The sequence below is a fragment of the Numenius arquata genome, chromosome 5 (assembly GCF_964106895.1).
Source record: "Numenius arquata chromosome 5, bNumArq3.hap1.1, whole genome shotgun sequence".
In the NCBI taxonomy this organism is placed as follows: domain Eukaryota; kingdom Metazoa; phylum Chordata; class Aves; order Charadriiformes; family Scolopacidae; genus Numenius; species Numenius arquata.
In genome coordinates, this window is record NC_133580.1 from 27,506,868 (window position 1) to 27,531,736 (window position 24,869).

At 44.6% G+C, this 24,869-nt stretch overlaps 1 protein-coding gene across 1 annotated transcript; it reads right to left on the reverse strand.

The window, feature by feature from the left end:
• Positions 1–1,907: 1,907 nt before the first annotated feature.
• Positions 1,908–19,368, reverse strand: FAM241A (family with sequence similarity 241 member A). The gene is made up of 2 exons (XM_074148047.1): positions 19,216–19,368; positions 1,908–5,755 (listed from the first exon to the last, which is right to left on the reverse strand). Exons 1-2 carry the CDS (start codon positions 19,327–19,329, stop codon positions 5,510–5,512), a joined length of 360 nt encoding a protein of 119 aa, XP_074004148.1. The 5' UTR covers positions 19,330–19,368; the 3' UTR covers positions 1,908–5,509.
• Positions 19,369–24,869: the final 5,501 nt, after the last annotated feature.

Genomic DNA, 24,869 nt, shown 5'->3' on the forward strand with positions numbered 1-24,869 from the left:
AAGCTTGAAACAATGCTAAGCCATGTGCTGCTTGACCCATCTAGTCTCAAAATCCTGCTGCCAATCTACCGACAGTTCTTTACTCTACACGTTTGTGTAAACAGGTCTTGGACCTTCAGCGACCGCAAACCGTTTGGTAACCATCATCTAAGCCAACAGGTAAGCACTGTAAAAAAGAAGTGAGTAGCCAACACAGGCATATTTTTTAAAATCCTCTAATTTCCTCCCCTCTGGTGTTAAGCAGTCACACAGCAAAACAAACAAAATACCCAAATGAAAATAGATTTTCTGTCTAGGCAGCTTTTAAGAAGACGGAATGATGAAAAAGCCTAAACCCTGAGCACAGAGACAGTTCTAGTGAACAGCCCTAGAGAAGGCAATGCTATGGAGTGAAAGGAGGACAGTAAAAATGGGGTGAGGTGTCAGTTCTGGCAGAGGGGAGAGGCTAAGAAATAGATTTCCAAAACCTAGAATAACGCTTAGGATGGAAAGACTCAAACACAGTCAAAGCCAGGTTGTTCTTGAACTTGTATGCACCCTAGAAATGGCCTGACCAAGACACCTTATCAGAAATAAACCCCGAAGTCCTGAATTTATTCAAGCAGTGAGCCTTACTTATTTTGTGCACAACCACCAATAGGAGTTTGAAGGACCTAATATATAATTAGGGGCTCTAATTGACAAGCGGCTGAATATGAGCCGGCCAAGAAAGCCAACGGCATCCTGGCTTCTGTTAGGAATAGCGTGACCAGCAGAAGTAGGGAAGTGATTGTGCCCCTGTACTCAGCACTGGTGAGGCCACACCTGGAGTATTGTGTCCAGTTTTGGGCACCCCAATCCAAGAGAGATATCGAGGTGCTGGAGCGAGTGCAGAGGAGGGCAACGAAGCTGGTGAAGGGCCTGGAGAATAAATCGTACGAAGAACAATTGAGGGAGCTGGCACTGTTTAGTTTGAGGAAGAGGAGGCTGAGGGGAGACCTCATCACTCTCTACAACTACTTGAAAGGACACTGTAGAGAGTCCTTCTCTTCTCACAGGTAATTAATGACAGAACGAGAGGGAATGGCTTCAAGCTCCAGCAGGGTAGGTTTAGACTGAACATTAGGAAAGAATTTTTCACAGAAAGAGTGGTCGGGCATTGGAACAGGCTGCCCAGGGAGGTGGTTGAGTCACCATCCCTGGATGTGTTTAAGAGACGTTTAGATGTGGTGTTGGGGGATACGGTGTAGGGGAGAACTTTGTAGTGTAGGGTTGATGGTTGGACTTGATGATCCCAAGGGTCTCTTCCAACCTGGACGATTCTATGATTCTATGATTCTATGACTGGAATTCAACTATGCTACTTTTAGAAAACCTATAGTGCTTAACTGTGCACCCCAAGCAACACAGACACATCTAAGTGTCTGGTGGATCTGGCAGAACGACCACCTTTCTGACCTGCAGGAAAAAAAAGAATGAACATTTTGAAGTGGTTTTGAACCATACGCTGTTCTATGCGTATTTTAAAAAACAGAAACAAACTCAAAACCTCCCAAACCTTTCTGTGGGACAGCAATTGGCACTTTAAAGAATTTTTCACACCCCCGACCACATCTGGTTCCTTGAGAGGCTGCAAAATAGATACGCTATAAAATAAAAGCTACTTTACACCATAACGTTGCCATTATTTGTTAACATCTAGCCGTACTGCTTTTTTTCTTTTTATTCAGTGTAACCTGCTGCACACTCAATGACAGAGACCTGAGGCAGTTTACTCAGCTCTTACATTGCAGTTTATTTCTCCACTGGATGCAAGCTAACGGATTTTGGCGGGTATCCGAACGCTGCCCCATCTCACCTGGGCCTACCATGAAACTCTGAGAGGAGCCAAGTAACCTTGCACAAAGCACCACAAAGAATTCACAGTTCTCACTGATGAGAATACTTTTTATTAGAAAGAATTACAAAGTGCTTTCCATAGGATTCATTTAATACAGAGTTTTTAAGAAATACGATTTTTCCTTTTTATAGCGACAGTTTCGATGCAATGATTTTTCAGTGCAAACAGGGTTCTCCAAGATTCTCCTACATGTGGAGTATCTTCTCTGTACACAGTAGTTCAAGCATTTACGCATTTGGCGGGTGTGAAACAGTACTGAAGAGTCCATTGTTTAAAAAATGGAGGTTATGTAAAAAGCTTTCAATACGTTACACTGACCAACAGGAATTACATCATTTGTTGTTTAACACAGATTTAAGGGACATAATTCCTTCATACAGTCCTATACACGGACGCATAAAGGTGCTCTCAGTTCTGTAAGAATAATAATCACATATACCAATACAAATAACTATCAATTTTTACTACATAGACAAAAGTGACACTTTCTTTTTAATCTTTTTTTTTTTAAATTAACCTTCTGCTTTTTTGCTAGGGACATCCTTTGAACACTTGGTGCTCCCTTTGCCTTGGAACTACATCTGGATGGAAGGAAGAACACAACACAAGGGCTGTTCATCTATTCCCCTCTCACTTTTGGCACAGGTTTACAATCAGATTTCTTTTCACACATATATGCATCATTTTCATGCATTCCATTTTCCCTTCATTATGTCCGTTTCCAGCCCAGTCCCCTTTTTCTTCCGTAACTCCTCTTTCCTTTCCTGCAAATGACAGGGAGATAATGTAGCAATAGCACAAAATTAGGACAGATGATTCGGTGCAAATTCTTATATACAATGGAATGTATGAAACCAAACAGGCGAGGGGTATCTTCCACGCAATACATTATTTCTCTCTTTCATTTTCAGCCAACCTAACTCCATTAATTAGGAGAGATGTTTCTTCAGATTTTTAAAAATGAAAAACTTCTGTGAAGGACAAGGCGTAGTAAGTTACCCTTAAGAGAAACCATATAAAACATTTACCAAACACAATCTTAGTCCAAAAGCTACTTTTCCCTAGGATACGTGTATACAAACATGAACATCAAAAGAACAACTGACGTGACTTCATGAGTGAAAGTCAGAGTTATGCACGCTATAAAAGGTTACACACATATAAAAAATTTCCTTTCTGAACTTGTCAGTTACACCCTTGGTTCATTGTTCCCTGTTCCTTAAGCACAGAGCAAAATCACCACTTCAGGAAATACTACATGCCATCTCACAGCACAGTCTTTACACAAGAGTACTACTGCAACAAGGACATCACAGGGACACGTATTCCTACAGGACAAAAGGAATTGATGAGATTCTCTGAACGATTTGATTGTGGTAAGAAAGGAAAGATTTTTTTTTATTTTTTTTTTTTTAATGACAAGATGCTTTGTAGTACAGCCCTTATACAGGAGAAGAATACACATAAACCCACCATTATATCTATACAAATATGCAAAGGTGTAAACAGATGTTCTGCCTTCTAAGGGACCTGAAACAAACCCAAAGTTTACCCCTAGGCACTTGTGAGTACAGAGCTCCTGCCTCTGCGTAGCCTGTACTTGCTGTTTGCTTTGGGACTTCCAGCTGTGAGTAACAAACCCCTGCATCCAGGAACACCTCCTGTTGTAAACCGGTTCCCTGCCATCAGCATTAACTATTTAACTAGGTGCCAACCAACACAGGTTGCCATCTAAATACGCAGCTGGGCTTCAGTCCCGCTGCCCCGCAGCCCTGCCGGTTCAGCAGAGCCTCTCGGATCCACAGTCAAGGTCATCTGAAGATCTGGAGAGGAGATCTGGCTCCTCAGAAGGTAACTATGCATTCATTAGACAAGCAGGGATACAAGTCTACAGATGGCATTTAGGCACATAAAGACTTTAAGGAGCTGGGCCTTCGTGTTCACTGCCCTAAATAACAATTATTTCACTCACAGGAAAGTCTGTAAGGATTGGGGCCGAGGGTCCTGGAAATAGAGCCCAGCAACCAACACGATCCATGTAGGCATAAAAATGGCCTTGAAAATCCAGGTGCAGGACTGGGACCATAGAAAAGCTCCCCTTAACTTCAAAAGTCTCTGGATAATACAGCATTTTCAACTATTCGTTGAAATTGTTGACCTCTACTAGTATAAAAATGTTTAGGAAAAAAGTCACTGCAAAAGGTTAAGTAGTTCTCTGTAAATTTCACATCTATTACATTTCTCTAAGTAAATGTATAATTTCACTCTACCATACATGAAGTCAATTTTGGAATTAAGTTTCCTACTAAAAGTAATGTACAGCAAATATTAAATCGGTAGCCTATTTAGTAAAGATTCTGCCTCATTTTACTGCTTTTCTTTAAACGAGCACCTTCAACTTGGAAATATTCAATACACGCCTGCTCTGTCTCCCTGGGAGCCAGACTGAATTTTGCACCTGCTCTTGCATGTATATATCCCATTCTCCGATTTGTGTTGCCCACCATATGCACCTATCGATACGTGTTTTTGTTGCCCGGCGTAGAAAGGAATCGGTTAAGACTGCTAAGTAAAATCACCACCTCATTACAACTACATTCTTGCCTTGCATGAGGAAACGGGTCTGATTTGCTTAGGTATGCAAAGCTTCCAGCTCCAGTTGGGTCCACGCTGCAGCAAAATTCGGGATAAGAGATCTCATCTGTCATCCCTCAGGTTGTTCAGACACTTCCCAGAGGAAGCAGACAATACTCTGGAATGGCAACTCTCCAACACTGCAGCTGTAACTACCCACAAAGTCCATGAATTATCCAAATATTTATTTTCAGAAGGAGGGCTGGGGGAAAGAGCAAGTATTAAAAAAAAAAAAAAAAAAAGAATAACAGCAGCAGGAGCCGAGTACATTTCCAAAACCAAGGCAGAGCAACATTGTCCTGAAGAGTAATGAATATTGTCCTGTATTGGCCAATATAGGACAGCGATTCCTCCTAAACAACAGCTGAAGCCTTGTGTGAAGCCACTAGTATCGGTATAAAAGCATTTTGCTGGCACAGCTTGTTTCCTGGGGGAAAGCTTGCTGCAAACTATACTACCCAAAGATGCTTTTGTGTTTGGGAAGTTGTATTCACCTTATGAACAGTTGTCATTGCAGGTTTGTTAGCACACCTCCCTTGTGCAGATTTCACTTTTCAGCAAAAAAACTAGCAAATTATGCAGATTCAGGGAACAAACAGCACACGAGCCCCTTCTCGGCAGTGAAACAGGACACTCAAATCATTGTCCTCAAAATCAGACAGGAAATTTTCACTATACAAAGCAAGAACATCAGGGAGGTCTGTGTGTGGGTGGGAACACAGAGCCAATCCTTGGACAAACGCCCCAAAAGTGTAGAAAACAGTACATTGGACACCATTATATTACAAACATCTCCTTTTTTGCCCTTCAAAGATGTAGCAGGGCACTGCTGATTTTGCTTAAAATGTGTAATTTTAGTCCCCCTCACATTGAAAGTTCAGCGAAATGCAATTCGAAGTTGCAGTTTTTGATATGCCACCCATTTACTTAAACATATAAATCCACTGACATAGTGACAGTGTTGAAATACATAATCCAAGCAGCATCTATCAAATTTTACTGTTGTACATAAATAATGACAAGGCACAGAACAGCAACCAGTCCAAGAGCTTGTAGGCCAAGAAACCAGAGCATAACCCAGAAGAATATAATTATTACAGGTTCTACTATCCGTTCCCCAAAGTACATCCTTGTGAAGCCTATTCTGATAAGGCTTTTGTTTAGTTCACCAAAGAGAGTCCCCATCTTTTTATAGTCATCTATTACAGGTTCTGCCGTGTGGTTACTCTGTTCTTGCTGGGCCTGTGGACAGAAGACAAAATTAAGAAATATGTTATACAATGGGTTCTTATTACTGTGATCCTGAACAAGTCACAGCTGTTTCTAATTGAATGCATAAAAATAAGATATACATGCAATAAAGCTACTCCTTAAATTGAGAAATTAAAAATGTTACATAGCTTGTGACTTCAGTACGATGTTAAGGATGACATTCGCTTGTCCAAACATCTGAAGAGATACTACTAACATACAACAGCCCGTATCCCCTCCAGATGCCACTCTAGAGGGGTGAAGGTCTCTCCGTAGGTCATACATCTCACCTGTCTGGGCAACATGGGTGTCAGGCCAACCAAAATGGAATTCGACACCTGTAATTTCAGGGAGGGGATTTGACTGAAGTAGATTTATTATAAATTATTTGCAGAACATCTTCAGAACCACAAGAATGACCCAAAAACTACTAAGAACAAACTATAAAGCGTTTCACACCAAAGCACAGGGAACTGCAGGGCTACTGTCACCGCTGAAAGAGGAGCACTGGATTGGACCAGGAAGAAGGCAAACGTCCATCCTGATGTTGGTGCAGAAAGCTGTGAAAGTCAGGCAAAGGAAGACAGACCCAAGGACCGCACAGATGCAAAGTGGTGGTACGAAGAAGCAAAGGGGAGGGGAAACAAGTTCTGCACTTTTCCCAAAAAGAAAAATGATGGGGCAAATGCACAGGATAGGCAGAAGCACAACTTTAGATGAACATGCCATGTTTGAATATCACTGCAAAAAACAAGCTACTCTTTCAGCATGTAAACTGTACCTAGATTAGAGCTTGAAATCCCATCCCTCCTTCCCCAGTGTCCAGATATTCTTTGCGAAAAACCTTACTGCCTTGTGTTTGGGTACGACAGGCTGAATGTGCTTGCAAGATGAACGTGGCTTTTCTAATCTTTCCAGTAGGCAGCAATGAAAACACACGCTCATCAATATTTCAGTCAACTGATCAATAGGTCCAACAAATTGCCTGCAAACTCTATGTGCAATTAGTCTACTCCAGGATTCAAAGCAAACTTGTAGCTTTAGTTCGCTCTTCCAAGGATGAAAGCTATTCTGTGCCCCTGGTTACACGGCACGGTCTCAGCGGAGAAACAGAAATTACCTCCCATAGCAGTGCCAGACTCTCCACTGGATAGCAAGTAATAAAGCAAATTCCCATTTCCACAGAAAAATACCCAGGAAAGACCACAGGAAGCTAATTTTTTTCTTTTTTTCTAGGCCAGTCTTTAGGCCACGATGCAGAACTTCTGAGTGAATGAAGGTTGGGTAAAGCACCACAGCTGCTACTGAAAAAAAACCCAACAGTCTTCCTCAGATGTGTGTGCTTGGGTACTTTTCTTATATGCTTATTCAGAATGGTTTTGGTTTAAGCTTCAGTACCGAATCCCAGAAAGGGAGGGGTGCAGGAAGCCTGAAGAGTAATGAATATTGTATTCAAATTTTCAGCAGTTCTACAGAAGAGCCTTGTCCTGGTTTGAGGTAAAACAGAACTAATTTTCTGTTCAGTAATTTTACCTTTTTAGCTGGGCCTCTTCTAACTAACTAAACTCTGAAATTAACAGCATATTGTTCAGAAACTGCTCGCTCTCACAGTGATAAGACCTGATTATACCAAGGAATGGTATGCAGAGAGGCCCTTGCTTATACTTACTGCTATAACAACCAAGGTCAGGTACATTTGTTATTGGCCCCATTGGAGGGTGACAAGCGGAAAAGCGTAGAGGGGTCCCACCTGTGGGGAGGAGCGGACAGGAGAGGTGACCCAAACCTGACCAACCGGGGTATTCCATCCCATCTGCCCCGTGCCCAGTATAAAAGCTGAGGGATCAAAAGCTCAACTCTCTTCCTTCAATGGCCGACGTCTGAGGAGGACCCTGTCTGTTCATCTGCCTTTGATCCTGATCCGAGCATTCCTGACTCCAGATCCGGAATCCAGCTCCTGTCCATCACCAAGTCCAGCCTGGGACTTTCCCCTGTGCCTGCTGGTGACGTGATCATCATCCTGGGAGCTTGATATGGTTTTGTATATACTGTATACTTTTTTTTTTACTTTTTTGCCCCTTTTTAAAATTATTATTATTTATTATGTCATTATTTATTAATATTTTCATTAATGTAGTTTAGTTTTTTCTGAACTCATAAATCTCTTTTATCTCTTCCTCTCCTCTCTTTTCCTTGGGGGGGGGGGTGAGGGGCCACCTGTCGTTCTGATTGGTCAATCTGGTCAAAACCACGACAAACCTGAACATGGAGAACTGCAGCGTTGGAGGTTACGTATGGAAAGCCACCTCCACCTCTCTTTCCAGCCCGCTTCTCTGGCACAGGTCGTTTCCCCCCCCCCATCATTGGAGACAGAAGCCCCAGTTTTCAGCATTTTGGCTTGAACTGTGCTTTATTTAATGCAAATAAATGTTGACTCCTCTTTAATACCAGCCCCCTGCGAGCCCCTGCAGACTGGGCAGGGCAGGGTGCTTGCTGCCCTGGGAACACAGCGTTATTACAGGAACTCTCACCTCCCTAATTCCTGAAGAGCCCAGGGAGACAAACACACCGTTAGCCTATGTGGTATATTAATCACAATAATTAAGGAAAAGAGAAGGAGTGTGCTGGGAAGGGAAAAAATATATTTATATGCTTCCTGCATGCAGAGATCACCAGGAGCACAGGATGATGGTGGAGGGGATGAGAGAAACTGTTAGTGCCTGCAGGAGAAATTACTACATTTTCCCTGCAAAGTAGCTTCGGCTTTGAGCCAGTGGCCAGCACACCCAGGAGGGGGGAAACAAACGAATCACTTCTTTTGCCTCTGGATTAATTAGTGGTACTCAGCAAGGTGCTGGAAGCCTTTGCACAGGGCAAGGGGAGCACAGCACTTGCAAAGGAGGCCACCAGCAGGCAAACTTCCACGAGCTCCATGTCGCCAGCCCAGCGAAGCACGATGGACTTTACGTGCCCACCCTGACCTCTCTCCTGGAACGAGGCAACTCCGAGGCATGGGATTTTCCTAACAGCCCCATTCCACTTCCATAAACTAACAGCAAGAAGTTACACAGCAGGCTACACAGTAAATTTCACCTTGCGTAGGCTGTCCACGTCTTATTTATTTTTTATTTTATTGTATTTTAAGCAAAACTTTATCTCACCCTCTCCTTCTCAGACAGGGGCAGATTCATGAATCCCTAACGCAATTACGCAAAGCAAGCTTCTAGGCACAGAGACTGACAAGTATGTCTTTAATTACTAAACAAGCGTCAAGTCGCTTTTCCAAATATTTTCAAGAGCTTACAAAACCTTTCACAATGATTACGGAAGTTCTCAAATTTTCAAAGTCTGCGTCAGTTAATTCAGGCTGAGTACATCTTGCTTCAGGCAACCCAGCAAAAAAAACCCCACCAAAACACCCAAGTGAAGTTGAAAACAGACGATCAGCCGTAAAACACAGATGGCATATTTTTCTTTCCTATATTGCATAACGTTTCACATGCTGGACAAATCTGTTTCTTCAGAGGTGTAGCTGAAATAGAACCAGTAGGGGAAACACCAGCAGGTAGATGTTCTCTCACTGATTTTCAGGGTGACGGTAAAACGGCATTCAGTCCCACATGTGTGCCAGCAGCTCTCAAACCGTATCCTTAGAACCAAAAAGTACCTCCCCTCCCGCCCCCCCAAGTACTTTTCCAAACGTTTTTAGAAATTGGCTCTCTTCAGCAAGCACACGGTTCCCAGCTGACTCTTAATTTCCCTAGCACTATTTTCATACTAAATCGGCCCGAAACGAGACGGAAACAGCCAAAAGAAAAATACAGAAAGAGAAAATGTACCCACTCTGAGTTCCTTCCCACCCCTCCCATCCCCAAATAAAAGAGCTTCTGCATATAAAAGCAAAAGAAGTTTCTGTTTTAAACTTGCTAGTTTTAAAAATCAACCACCCAGCCTCAGCTTCATCACTTTGAAAGTTTTTTGGTGTATCAAGAGGGAGCGGAGAGAACGTCTTTCACAGAATCACATGGGGTTGGGAAGGGACCTCTGGAGATCATCTAGTCCAACCCCCCTGCCAAAGCAGGTCCACCCAGAGCAGGTTGCACAGGAACGTGTCCAGGTGGGTTTTGAATGTCTCCAGAGAAGGAGACTCCACCACCTCCCTGGGCAGCCTGTTCCAGGGCTCTGCCACCCTCAAAGTGAAGAAGTTCCTCCTCATATTTGGGTGGAACTTCTTATATTCAAGTTTGTGCCCATTTCCTCTTGTCCTATCCCTGGGCACCACTGAAAAAAGACTGGCCCCATCCTCCTGACACCCTCCCTTTAAGCATTGATTAGATCCCCCCTCAGTCTTCCCTTCTCCAGATGAAAAAGACCCAAGTCCCTCAGCCTCTCCTTGTAAGAGAGATGCGCCAGGCCCCTCATCATCTTTACAGCCCTCTACCTGCACCAACCCCAGAGAAAGCATGATTTCAAGGCCTTTACAGCAGCTCTTCTCACTGCTACCACGTGCTGTGCAGGGGGCACCCCCAGACCTCATTTGCCACAATGATGCAGGAGGGAACGTTAGGAGACACCTACTTCATCTGCAGTAATTTGTTTGCCTTTCCTCAGGCATTGAAAGACAGGAGCGATGAAAAAATTCAGAGGGGCCGTGGGGAGCATTTGTTTCCTAACCTAATGTTTCTTATCAAATTGCTGTGGTGAATTACTCCTTACTGTAATTTAAATGAATTTTAAATCTATGTGATTTTATTTCAGACATACTGTGATTATCAACGTCCTTAAAGCAAATTACACTCACAGATTCCTTTGTACAAATATACAACCACTGTGTATGACTTCATTGCCTCAATTTCCTTTTTATTTTATATTTCTTAAATGCTTTCATATAGTGTAACAATTACTTTTTCATTTAAAAAATATTTCATAGAATCATAGAATAGTTTGGGTTGGAAGGGACCTTCAAACATCATCTAGTCCAACCTCCATTCCATGAGCAGGGACATCTTCAACTAGATCAGGTTGCTCAGAGCCCCATCCAACCTGGCCTTGGAACATTTCCAGGGATGGGGCATCTCCCACCTCTCTGGGCAACCTGTTCCAGTGTCTCACCACCCTCACAGTAAGGAACTTCTTCCTAAGATCTAATCTAATTCTACCCTCTTTCAGTTTAAAACCATTACCCCTTGTCCTATCACTACACTCCCTGATAAAGAGTCCCTCCCCATCTCTCCTGTGGGCCCCCTTTAGGTACTGGAAGGCTGCTATAAGGTCATCATGGAGCCTCCTCTTCTCCAGGCTGAACAGCCCCAACTCTCTTAGCCTGTCCTCATAGCAGAGGTGCTCCAGCCCTTTCGTCATCTTCGTGGCCCTCCTCTGGATCCACTTCAACAGGAGTCCTTCTTATTTTGGGGGCCCCAGAGCTGGACAAGGTATTCCACACTTCAATTCATATTTGGTTTCTATTTTTTACTTTATTTAAAATTAAAAATAGAGTGTCCGATCTGTCCCGTTGCTCAGCACATACGCACACTGTTCTTCACAAGCCTACCCGAAGGTTCCCATCAAGCAGCCTGTTTGCTCTTGGCTTTTCAGATGTTTGGTGTTATAAAGTCTCCCTCCCTATTCAACAGCCCATACTTTCATCAGCAAAGCTGTTGTCTGCTGTCTCCCACTGTTTACTGGCAGAAAGTCATAACCTGAAGATCTAAATTCTGAAAAACTTTACTATGGAAACTTCGTAACCAAATTTACCCAGCTGTTATGGCCAAATGGCTTAGGGGGGTGGGATGCCTTCAGCAGAACCATGACCTGCTCTCTCGGATGCATGATGCCATAAAAGGACCTTTTTTTATAATTAAAGTCTCTGAGGAGGTCGCTGAGGAGATAGTAAGTGAAAGTTCTGTCCACTTCTAGCACAGCTGGTTCTCCTACATCCCTGAAGTGCTTCTGAAAAAAAAATCTCCCGTGTAATTGAAAGTTTTCCTAGACTACCTTTAAAACAACAGGGAAGGTAAAGTCAAGTTGGCTTACTGAAACCAACGAACATGCGGCTGTGGCTTTACCAGTTTTGTTCATAATCAACATAACACACAAAATTACGTGTGTTCTGACCACTAACTACCCTTGCTTATGGCAAACTTCCACCACATGGACTCAAATTCACTGCTGCCCAAATTCAGGAAAGCACTTGGTAAGTCACAATCGGAAGCTACTTCTTGCTTATGCCCTTCCCATCAAGAGTGTTTTGACCAAGGATCTTGAGATGGTTGGTTTTGGATTTTTTTTTTGTGTGGAAAAAAAATCCTAAGTAACTGATTTGATTGAGATTATTGGATGAAGTTCAACAGCCTTAATTCTGTGGGAGGAGGGAGTAGATGAACATAAGGAACCTGCTCCACCTAAAGATTCAGGATAAAATTCCATTCAACTACTCTGAAGGTACAAGATTCTTCAAAACAAACCAAATAATGTCCCTCTTCCTATTTTTCATGATTAATAAATTGAAGAAACCACAAGAGTTTCCTGTTGCTTGGAGAACTTGAAAAATTCCCACCCCATACTCAACTTGAAAACAGCCCCAGGCTGAGTACAAGTCTACCAGTTTCTCTTTTCTTGCACCAGCTGCCCAAAAGGGCATTACACAAATGTGAACTCCAGCAACGAAGGAGAAAAGTCCAATGGATTGGGAAGAGAACTGCTCTCCATGTGATCACCTTGTGATTTTAGAGTAAAAAAAAATGCTGCTGGGCAAAGAAGGCAAAGAGAGAGGGGAGTAGAAAAGAGTTATCCACGAAGTTCATCTCCAACAGAAAAGCAGCAGTGTCTCCAAATGGTTTATAACACACTTCGGATCACAGTCGGTCACATTTACAGTTATAAAAGAAATAAAAAGAGACGGCATATTTAAGAGAATTATTTCCACATTAAATAGAAAAGACACCTCTCGAGTTTAGTAGCAAACACGTGTTTAACAACATCTAAATGAAACGTTAAAAAAAAAGGTGTAATAAAGAAATGCAGGGATATCACATTTACATACCCACCCACACATTTTCCTCTTTTTCAAGTAAAAAGTTTACTCTGCAGTATTTAACTGCTCACTATCTATTTTACTCCAGTCAGGGTTATTTTTACTCCAGGGAACAGGTGGTGTATCCGATAGCTGAAGCCCATAGACACTTAAATGTCAAAAAAGCCACTGAGATGTGACGTTAGGAACACGCTTACTTACTGAAAAATACTTCTGTATTTTTGAAAGTTGGAACATTAACGTTCATCAGAGAGTGCCTCACAAAGTTATCTGTTTTTAGAGGATGCAAACCCAAACTGAAAATACTTCAAGCCCAATCTTACAGGAAAACATGAAAAGAAAGTGAGCAGATGAGAGACCAGGACAGCAGAAACCACAAGTTCCCTCCCCTCCAAAATAAGAGGCCAACTTCTGCTGGGTGCAGGCGGGGACATGCACCAGTCAACGCACAGCTACAGATATTCGATAGTTAGGAGGCCAGCAAGGTAAGTCCTGGAGGAACGAGTTACCCAGTCTTGCTGGTACTCAGCCATCTGACCGCCCAGCGTACGGCCACGGAGAGGCTTTGGAGAGTTGCAGCCAAGGGCAAGTTCCCAGGTGGTGGCCTCCCCTCCCTGGGAACCACAGCCTTGCCCCACCACAGGGCACCAGCAGGAACCCCGAGATGCAGGGGCTGGCTGGGCACAGCCTTTCTGCCTCCTGCTCCTCCACCTATGCAAACTAGGTGGTTTCCTTACTAGTAACACCTGGCACATGACCAGGGTTTCACCCCGCTTTCTCATACTTAAAAAGTTTTCTTATGTTTCATTAAAAGAAAGTGAAATTTGCCTAAGAGGGGCAAATAATTTTACTGGAGGTGTTTCTGATCTTCTTCCTCTTCTACTGTAGCAGGAGGAGAACGATATCCCTGCGCATCCATTGCAAAACTAACAGTTAGCATTTGACCTTGTAAATGTAAGCAGTAAAAAGGTCTTGATACTCAGCCAATAGACTATTAAGACAACAAAATTAATTTCGACTGTCTGGAGAAAAAAAAAACACCACCAAACAACAACAGGCTCATTTCCCTAGGCTAATTTTAATCTGATATTTAAATATGAAAAGATTAATAGATTAGGAAATGAGAAAAAAATATCATACCTCACTTCCAGATGAAAAACAAGACAGAGAAAAACTAAGTTTAACTTGTTCCTCTGCGGGGGGGGGGGGGGGGGGGGGGGGGAGGAAAGAAAAAAGCAAATGCAAGACTACAAAAATTCTTCATACCAAAAGTACAACCACTACCAATAAAAATTACATAGAGGGAGTTTAAATTAAAAAAAACCAAACAATAAAAAAATTGCAAAACAAAGATTAAGTTTCATTTCATAGCAAGAACCTAGACACCATTTATAAAACAGTAACAAGATGTTTCTATAGAAACAAGCAACAACACAAGAAAAGCAACTGCGCCGTATTCCCTTCAGTCAGCTTTTACAGCAACTCAAGTTTAGCATCAACAGTTGCTGAAACAAACTCTGAAACACCAGGAGCAGTTTTGTGTTAAGGAGCTGAAAAGGCTTTTCCAGCCACCGAACTTGTGCCTGTGCAGAGCAGAGGAGGCTTCAGGAGCAGCAGAGGCTTCCTGCGACAAACTGCGTTTGAGTCCCATCATTTCAGGAGCAGATCTCCCCACTCATCAATCCAGCACTGGACGAGAGTGTCCCAGACCAGAACCCAGCCCGGGAGGGTGGGAGGGAGAGGAACCCTTCCCGCCCCCATGCTAAGATCTGCTGCCCCCCCCCCCCCCCCATTTTAGGCTGCTGCCTGCACTCTTCCTTATGCTCCTGCTGCTGGGTCTGCAGTCCACCATACATTCAGCGTGGCACCAATGCACCGGCTTGCTGAAAAGCAACACTTGTTAAATTTCTTCTCTTTAAAAGGCAAAATTCTATTTGCTTCTATCCCCAGAATACTTTTTTCTTTAAGAAAAAGGGATCTTCACAGTACTCAAGCAGAGCGTGCCATCCTATCTGTTACAGGTGCTACACCTACGTCGGAAGGAATTTTATTGTTTTTCTTCAAACAAAAAAGCCTCAGAAAACCCACTAGTGCTTTCAAGAAAGTTATTATCACGTACTAGCATGTAGCTATGAATATCTGGAGCAGAATTAAATCATCTGTAGAACCAGAACAAATTTGGAATTAAGCCCTTCCTGTCAGGTATTACTATTTTCGGTTCGGAGACAAATCCCAACAATTGCAAGCAGGAGAAACCTACAATTTTCAGATTATCTCAGTGTGGAATAAATTAGAAATAGGTCTCTAGCCTTAGGCACCACAGTTTCCACACATACCATAGACTTTAAAACATTCTTGGCCTCTTCTGACTTCTGACTGAAATTGTACGATTCCAGGCAACAGGGCACACATCCATCCTACGGTACAGTGAACAATGAAACGTTTACATGGAGGGATCCCACAAGGCTGTTGATATTTTCCTCTAGTTTTGTTTCTGCTCATTCTGTCCATGCTGGAGAAATAATAGTGATAATGGAAAATTATTCAAAAAGTTCAGGACTTGAACTTAGCTAAGACACCCACACCTCTTCAACGTAATTCTCAACGGGCAACACCAAAACCCTTTTGTAATCGCTTCTCTAAATCTGAACCCATCTAGTAGAAGATAAAATACTCCACTTACAGTGATAAAACACTATTCAAAATAATAACGAAACATCCCGAAGGATTACAGACTCAGGTTAATGAAAAGGTAATTGTCTAAGCTAATTTAGCTACTTGCTAATAGATGTATCACATCTTAACTCTGCGTTTAGACATTTTCTAGGAGAAGTGATGGTTTCAGCCTAGCTGTCGGGCAGCACTTCGGATTCTACGTATCCTAAACCGGCGTGAGGTGGAGATCCTGGCCTCACTGAAGCAACTGGGAATTTTGCTGTTGCCTTCAACTTATAGATTACAAGAGCCTAAACCCCATTACAGCCCAGACAGACAATTTTCCGTACAGAAGAGAGCCACAGTGCCACAGCTTTCAGGAACCGTCTGCTGTAACACAGCTCGGCTTCAAAGTCCCCAATGGATGGAGCGGGTGTTGTGTCTCCTGCTACCACCGCCTCACGCCCTACTGCAACGCAGGACTTTTGCCTCACCTTTTATTACCACACACTCGCATGTGTTCCATCTCTCTGTTCTTATTTCGTGGTTTAATTTAGAGGTGTTGATGAGATTTAGACTGTAGTAATATGACGAAGGCTAACCTATTTTAGAAAGTGGGTTAGGGAAGGAGATTTGAGGTCCTTAACTCTTGCAATGTTGAAAATACAGGACAAATTGGGCGTCTGACTAATCACCAGTTAGGAAAAAATTGTGAACTTGCAGGGACAGCAGCAACCTACCCCCATGGCTTCAGGAGCAGCTGAATCCTTCGGTGCCTTCACGTACCACTTGTGAACACCAGCAATGTGATACAGGAGAGGTGGAAGAAACTACCCAGGTTCTGCAGCGCTTCAAAGACTAAAGTAAGGGTAATTATTCTCATCTTTGCACGCAAACCCACAAAGGATGTTCATCACACTATCATCTAGTTCAGCTTTTAAATCTAATCACTGAAGTAGGTAATTCTACAGCCTATTGCAATAGTGAATTCCAAGGGCTATGTATAGCATCTGGTGATAGATCCTTCTATACTTTTAAAAATGTACCTGTCAGTAATTTCATTAAGCATGTCCTTGCTAACATAATAATAAGCTTCAATAGAAAATAAAAGCCAGAGGGTTTGGCATTAAATAAATAGATTTATTTCTACAGAGTACTGTCTTTTAAAAAAAAATAAATCTTAAAGGGTGTATACATTATTATTTACATCCTGCTTGACAGGAATGTATTCTTATAGTATTATGTTACTAGGTACGATCTTACACAAAATGAGTTTATTTTGGAGGAAATGGGGAAAAAAAAACCAAATCACACCCAGGTTACCAACCCCAGATCCTCACCCGAGAAAAAAAAGAAAAAAAAGCTCTCAAAAAGGCCAAAGGATTTGCACTCACGCAGGCTTTACTTTTTACACCAGCTGAGAGAAGTAAGAGTTTACACCATCATAAAAGCAGATTTTGACCCATTTCTTTTGCACGGCATGTAACACACTTCAGAAGAGAACACAGAACAGGAGAGCACAGGCACAAGCAGATACTTTACCAGTGCAAACACCCTCAGCAAACACAGCAGCAACGCAAGGCCTCCACGAGGGATTCCAGCCTGGAAACAGCATTCATGCCCACTGGAATGGCAGGGTTCAGCAAAAGGCCCCTCCATGAGAACATAAGGGCAGGGTGAACTGATTATTCTGAGAGAAATCTGGACACACACATGAAAGCAAAGAAGTGACAGCACACCACTAGGCTTGATGACCTAATCCTTTCCAATCAAGCTTTGTGCCTGTGCTTCTCTAGAACAAGAGAATCTGGGGCTTTCTGTCAAAGTTTGCAGCAGGTGTGTGTACTGCTAAACCCTCACCTAGCTTTACTCTTCCCTACACATAAAAATAAAATACTCCTATTTATTCATCAAACCGTGATTATTTTTACTGTTATTATATGCAATGTTCACCTTCTGTATGCATATTAAATAAAGGCAACTGATATTCCTTATTTCCAAACCTCGTTTATTATTTGCCCAGCTGCTGGCACCTCAGTATGCAGAAAAAAATATTCCACACTACGACAGCGAAACATTTCCTGTAAACAGGAGGCATTTTCTCTTTCTCTTCTCATGGCCCATTTAGTATTTCTGCCTCATCATCTCAACGTTACACCCCAACTTGTCAGGAAGGGCCACGATCACCCCCTGCGCCTGAGACAGGTAGGAAGAGAGTTTCTCTGCCAAGCGTGCTGGCGGCCACCCAAGCAGCACCTTTACCAACTTCATTTTAAACCCTGTGTAGGCAACACTGGAATGCAGTTCTTCAGCCCCACATCGACCCCTGAAACCACCCTGACACACTTGTCGCTGAGAGAAGCGGGGGTAACCTTTAGGGAGCTCCCTCCCTAGAGAGGAGTTACAACCAGCTTGAGAGCAGCAGCATCCCAGATAGATGATCTGACGCCGCTTTTTTCTTTTCAGGGAAGGAAGACAGCAGCCAGAACCAGGGAATATTTTGGACTCTCTTCTCATGATATCCTGCAGCAGGACTCGTGGACACCGCGTGGGGAACTGCTGCACCTCTCAGAGCATCCAGCCTTACCCTACATTTGGGTAGGTGCCCTGCTCTGTCCCATTTTTTTAATTTTTTTATTTTTTAGAGAAAGGGACTAGGAAGATGGGAAGGGACCAACTTACGTAAATGGTCGCCAAGTGAATTCTCAAGTACCAGCGCCTGTCAGAAGTGGCCTGCTTCTAGCTGTAACGTCAGGCAAGTACTACCAGACACTTTCAAACATTAAGCTATTCTAGCTGTGAAAGGGCTCTCTTACGGTTGAGTGCAGTCACGACCATCTTACAAGATTTTTCAACAGAAATAATTAACAAATCAAACAAATCTGTCTGGAAATTACTTTGGGATATACTCCAGCAGCTCTGTTTGTCCCTGTGCAATTATCAGTGCCAGTGCATTTCTCTTACTTAACCGCTCAAGGCATTCAGAGGGGATCATTACATTGAAGTATCGAATACAGAAAAGGTTGTGTTCTTTTTTTTTTTTTTTCCTTTAAATGGAACATCAATAAAGGTGCATTAGGAATGCTGCCTTTGTCTAAGCACGGGGACAACGCTGTCGGCAAAACAAAGAGCGCATGGAAAGGTGTTTCACAATTAACAACAGAGAAACCTACACGGCTCCTTTCAATTTTTGCATTTCCTAAGCAAGAAGCCCGCTTCCATCCACCACGCCATGAACCTGCATGTCCTGGAGACGGCAAATGAGTTAAAAAAAAAAAAAAAAAAGAGTTCAGGTGCAGGTGGATTCTTTTTCTCCCATTGCGATACATTCCATTTCATAAGTAATAAAGAGACTGAAAGCTGAAAATGTTTAAATGAACAAGCCAAGCCTTTAGAAGAAAGGGAATCCCGGGGATGGCCAGAGCACCCCAGTCACTCCCAGCGCGGATGTTGCGCGGGGACCACCCCTGTACATCGCCTCCCATCCCCTTCCACGCGGAACCAGCGTCTCGGAGGGAAGCACGGGGGCCAGGCCGGTGGGGGATCCTTCAGCATCTCTCGGGGACAACCCCATGAGCCGGGGCGGGGGGGCAACGCCACGGAAGATGAATCAAAACGGCGTTTAGGGTTTAGCTCTTGCCCGACGGCAGCCCCCGGGGACACGGCGGGACGCCGGGGGGGGAGGGGTGGGGAGAAGGGGAGCCCCCGTCCCGCCCTATCCCCGGGGCCCCCGTCCCGCCTTGCCAGACCCACCGACACCCACCTGCTCCTCCGCTCGCCGCCGGTACCGGACGGAGTCCGCCCCCGCTTCCCGCTCGCATTCCCCGAGCGGCGAGGGGGGCGGCGGCAGTAGCACCAGCTCCGCCGCCGAGCCCATAGCTCTCTGCCTCTCTCTCTCTCTCTCCTCCCCGCCGCTGCCGCCTCGGCGGGGCGGGACCGTCACGGGGTCCCGGGGAGCGGCGGGAGGGCGGGGAGGAGGAGGAGGAGGAGGAGGAGGAGGAGGCGGCCCCTGGCACCGGGGATGCGGGGGCCTGGTGGAAGGAGGGAGGGAGGATGCGGCTGCTGGGGCCCGCCCCGAGCGGGAGCCGCCGAGGGCCTTCGTCTGGGGAAGCCGCTGCTAATTAAAACACCCCCACACCGCCATTTCTCAACCTTTTATTAACACCAGGTGCTACTAAAGGGTTAATGCTAGCACTGCTCCCCGTTGGTGCGTCCCTGGGAGGAATGCCTGGCTGGCAGCCTCTTGGCAGGAGGAGATGTGGCATTTGCCGTTCTTCCCCAGAAAAAAAAAAAAAGAGAAAACACTGGCCTTGCTCTTCTGAAGCTGGTCCTCTTTTCTTTAACGCACACGAGGAAGAAGGAAATGTAGCAGCAAATCCAGAATATAAGTCCTTGTGCCCAGCAAAGCTCTGGGGGTGGAGGCAGGGTATGGAGGACTGAAACGCCAGTGAAAATATGCCACCACACAGCGGTGTGTCTGGCTCCCGGTCCCCTTGGTGGTGCCTCTGCAGAGAGAGAATCATGGAATCGCTCAGGTTGGAAAAGACCTGTAACATCATTGAGTCCAGCCATTAACCCAGCACTGCCAAGTCCACCACTACAACGTGTCTCCTCAGCGCCATGTCTACTCATCTTTCAAATACCTCCAGGGATGGCGACTCCACCGCTTCCCTGGGCAGCCTGTTCCAATGCTTGACAACCCTTTTAGGAAGAATTTTTTCCTAATACCCAGTCTAAACCTCCCCTGGCACAACTTGAAGCTGTTTCCTCTCATCCTATCCCTTGTTACCAGGGAGAAGAGACTGACCCCCCCTGGCTACACCCTCCTTTCAAGGAGTTGTAGAGAGCAAGAAGGTCTCCCCTCAGCCTTCTTTTCTCCAGGTTGAACACCCCCAGCTCCCTCAGCCTCTCCTCACAAGACTTGTGCTCCAGACCCTTCAGCGGCCTTGTTGGCCGCCTTTGGACATGCTCCAGCGCTTCACTGTCTTTATCGTAGTGAGGGGCCCGAAACTGGACACAGTATTTGAGGTGGGGCCTGTGCTCAGCCGCAGCTCCCCTTGCTGATGGAGCAGCTGGCTCTGGCTGCTCCCCGGGCTGTTTGGTGGCCAAGAGCAGTTTGCCCTGACGATTTGACTAATTGGTTTCCCAGAGTTCTGGTCCGTGACCTGTTTGTTAGTAGGATTTCTCAGGAACGCGGACAGCCTTGGAGCCACATCAAGGTGTTGAAGCGGTCCCCATAAAACATTGCAATCATAGAATCATAGAATGGTAGAGGCCGGAAGGGACCTCCAAAGGTCATAGATAGGACTAGATAGGACTAGAGTCCAACCTCCCCACAGTCAGCGGCGACACCCCCAACTAGACCAGGTTGCCCAGGGCCTTGTTAAGCCTCATCTTGAATATCTCCAGGGAAGGGGCCTCAACTACCTCCCTGGGCAACCTGTTCCAGTGTTCCACCACCCTCATAGTAAAGAACTTATTCCTAATGTCTAATCTAAATCTGCTCTTCTCCAGTTTAAAGCCATTGCCCCTCGTCCTGTCACTGCAGGCCTTTGTAAACAGACCCTCCCCAGCCTTCCTGTAGGCCCCCCTCAGGTACTGGAAGGCCGCTATGAGGTCTCCCCAGAGCGTCCTCTTCTCCAGGCTGAACAACCCCAGCTCCCTCAGTCTGTCCTCGTAGCAGAGGTGCTCCAACCCGCTGATCATTTTCGTGGCCCTCCTCTGGACCCTCTCTATCAGGTCCATGTCCTTCCTATATTGAGGGCTCCAGACCTGCACACAGTATTCCAGGTGAGGTCTCACCAGAGTAAAGTGGCAGAATCACCTCTCTGGATCTGCTAGCAATGCGTCTTTTCATGCAGCCCAGGATGTGGTTGGCCTTCTGGGCTGCAAGTGCATGCTGCCTGCTCATGTCCAGCTTCTCATCCATCAGCACCCCCAAGTCCCTTTCCTCAGGGCTGCTTTCTAATACCTCATCCCCCAGGCTGTATTGATAGCGAGGATTGTCCCGGCCCAGGTGCAGAACCCTACACTTGCTCTTGTTGAACCTCATGAGGTTCACCTGGGCCCACCTCTCCAGCCTGTATGGCGTGGGGAAATCCTGCTGGCATGGGGAAACACTGGACCCCATAGATTAAAATCCTACAGACTTCACTGCCGAGGGCCCTGGTGATACATCTCTGTGCACAATGTGACTGCTCAGCAGCACTCTGTCAAACATCCCCCAGCCTCTCTGCTCCTCAGGAGATTTGTGAAGAAATGGAGTGTCACGCAGAGTACTGACATGCAGTAAACTCTCTCTGGAAAAAAAAAAGGTCTTAAATAAAGCACTGATTAGGTGTCCCTTTCAGTGAGCTTTTCAGTACACTTAAATCCATAAATCTTGGCTGGTTTGTGGACCACAAAAAGGTGTATTAGAAGGGGAGGCACCTCTGGGGGCAACAGCCCCAGTGCCCAGGGGCAAAGACAAAAACTCCCTCTTGATGGGTACCTGCTCTCTAACCGTAGCCAACAGTAGGTGCCGCAGGAATACACTCCTTGAGAGTATTTGCTTGGCTTCCAGTCATCTGAGGTTCAAAGACTTCCAGGGCCTGGGCGCCAGGTTAGATAGTGAGGGCAGCATTTCTGTGGTGGGATCAAAGGCAGCTGAGGGAAGGCGTGCTACCATGGGGATCGCATGTGGCCAAGGCTGGACAGAGTGCTTACGTCGGTCTTGTTGCCCAGGGGACTGTATCCCTTTCATCCTGCGCTTCTTTTCCCCGCCATGTCCCTGACATTGGCTAGTGCCTCCTTGGAGTGCTGTCATGGCTGGGGCAGCGAGGGCCCTCTCCAGGGATGTCAGCTGCTCCTGCCCCCAGGACGGGACGTCCCCATCCCAGCTACCTGCCTTGAGGGCCTGAAGGCAAAGAAGAAGCCCGCCAGAGTGCAGGCTGTGGTTTGATGATATAATAAAACCAGTTTTAGGCCATTTAATTCCAGATCAAAAAGGCCATAGCCACGTAGCACAGAGACACCTTGCTGGTTTAAGTAGGTCAACAAATTTTGATTGGTTATTAGTGTTTATACAGGTCTTATGCCAGAGCAGGTATCACAGAATCACAGAATCTTCATGGTTGGAAGGGACCTTTGAGATCATTGAGTCCAACCATACACACACACACACACAAAAAAAAACCCAACCCAACAGTATCGGGCACTAGAGCATGCCCTGAAGTGCCACGTCTACATGTTCCTTAAATACCTCCAGGGATGCAACTCTACCACCTCCCTGGGCAGGCTGTTCCAGTGCCTGACCACCCTCTCAGTAAAGTAATTCTTCCTAATATCTAATCTAAACCTCCCCTGCCCCAACTTCAGACCATTTCCTCTGCTCCTGTCATTATTCCCTTGGGAGAAGAGGCCAACACCCACCTCTCTACACCCTCCTTTCAGGGAGTTGTAGAGGGCAATGAGGTCTCCCCTCAGCCTTCTCTTCTCCAAACTAAACATGCCTAGTTCCCTCAGCCTCTCCTCGTATGACTTGTTCTCTAGACCCCTCACCAGCTTGGTGGCTCTCCTCTGGACGCGCTCCAGGTACTGGACATTAGGAAAAAGTTCTTCACAGAGAAAGTGGTTAGGCACTGGAATAGGCTGCCCAGGGAGGTGGTTGAGTCACCATCCCTGAATGTGTTTAAGAGACGTTTAGATGTGGTGTTGGGGGATATGGTGTAGGGGAGAACTTTGTAGAGTAGGGTTGATGGTTGGACTCGATGATCCCAAGGGTCTTTTCCAACCTGAATGATTCTATGATTCTATAATTCTACACTATGTGTCCTCTTCCTCAGCTGGCAGAAAGCTGGCATGAGCACCTACCACCAGCCTACATGACTGGCCCTGTGTACTACCTGATTCCACAGATACACAACTGTGTCCCTGCAACTGCTCTGGACCAAGTTGGGCCGTTGGGGTTATTCTCAGCACAAAACTTACCCTTTGTGGGGACTCTGAAAGGACAGGGACAAGATACAACGGACATCCTAAGTTCTTACCTGCTTGCTACCTGCCATTTCGTACCAGTGGTGACTCAGCCAACTTTGTGGCCAAGGCCTTCAGAAAAAACAAAACCCACAACCAACTATTCTTTTTCCCTTTTTATGCATCTAACAGATATAACTGACTTCAATATGAGATTCACTCAGATTGCTGAGTGCACGGTTTAATCCTGAATCTTTCCAAACTACAGAGTTCATCTAAATATTAAAAGGCTTGGAAAAGACAGAGGTTCTTTAAACCTTTAGTAATGGAAACTTTCGTCATAACTGGGAAGGGGTCAATGTGGTTTTGTACAGTATAATGGATTTACTGATGAATGGAACATTTCAAACTGATGGGTTTTATCTACTTTATATTCCAGATGTTAATATAAGTAAATTCTCTAAACTCTCAGACAATTTGCCCAGTATGACCATGCAGCTTATGGTGGTCATTGGAGCTCTTACATGGATTTTTGAGGTAAAGCTGTTAAATTCTGTAATTTCCTTAGATCCTTCAAGCATATTAAGAAATACAAGAAATGGCTTTTCCAATACTGCATACAAAGTGAACTGGGAGAAATTGGAATTCACAACATGAAAATATATTAGAGTATACTGAATAAAAATGAAATGAAACAATTAATTTGGTTCCTTTTTCTTCCGTGTATAATGACAAAAGGACATTGAAGATCAGCCCCCATTAGCAATCCCTATTCTCCAACAGTTGATGTATACCATGCAATCTCATTTAAGGGCCAAAGCAAAATATACGTGGGCTCATATATATGGGCTCAGAAAGAGAAACAAAACAGTAATGGAGAAGTTCTATTACAAAAGGTCACCTGGAGCACTCCCAGGCATTTGAGGGTAGTTTTCTGCAGTACCTTTTTTAATGCATTTGCCAGTCTAATTTTTTTTTTTTTTTATGTCTCAAGTGAAGTCTGCCATTTCCCTTGGATATTATTTCACAGCATGAAAAAAATCTGACAAAAGGCTCCTTCCTGGCTATCAAGTCTAAATCCCCGCCCCCCCCCTCCTTTTTTTTTTCTTTCATGAAATTATTAGGTTAGGTTAATTTATCATCCTTGATGAGAGCCTGATTTTCTGCACAGCCTGCTTGCATGATCAATATTTATCTCTAACCCTATTAGGATTAGAAGGTTTGCAAAACAGAACCTTAATTTTGTTTACTTCAATCTCTCTGATGTTTCTTAATTTATGACCTTTCTTTTTAGCTACCATTTGAGAAGAGAGTTTTGATTTTTTTTTCTTGCCATGAACCTTTTATAAACATTTACTCCACTGCAGTATAAGCTCAAAGCAGCCAAAAAAAACCAACAACAAAGGCTTTGAAAATATATAGACAGTCTAAATTCACAGCAGTGTATTTATTTATTTGTTTATA

Excerpts from the sequence above, each read along its gene's own strand:
- FAM241A (XM_074148047.1), bottom strand. The coding sequence starts at position 19,329 with ATGGGCTCGGCGGCGGAGCTGGTGCTACTGCCGCCGCCCCCCTCGCCG. Across the intron at positions 5,756-19,215 it reads GGCGGCGAGCGGAGGAGCAG|GCCCAGCAAGAACAGAGTAA; the intron begins GTGGGTGTCGGT and ends TTCTGTCCACAG.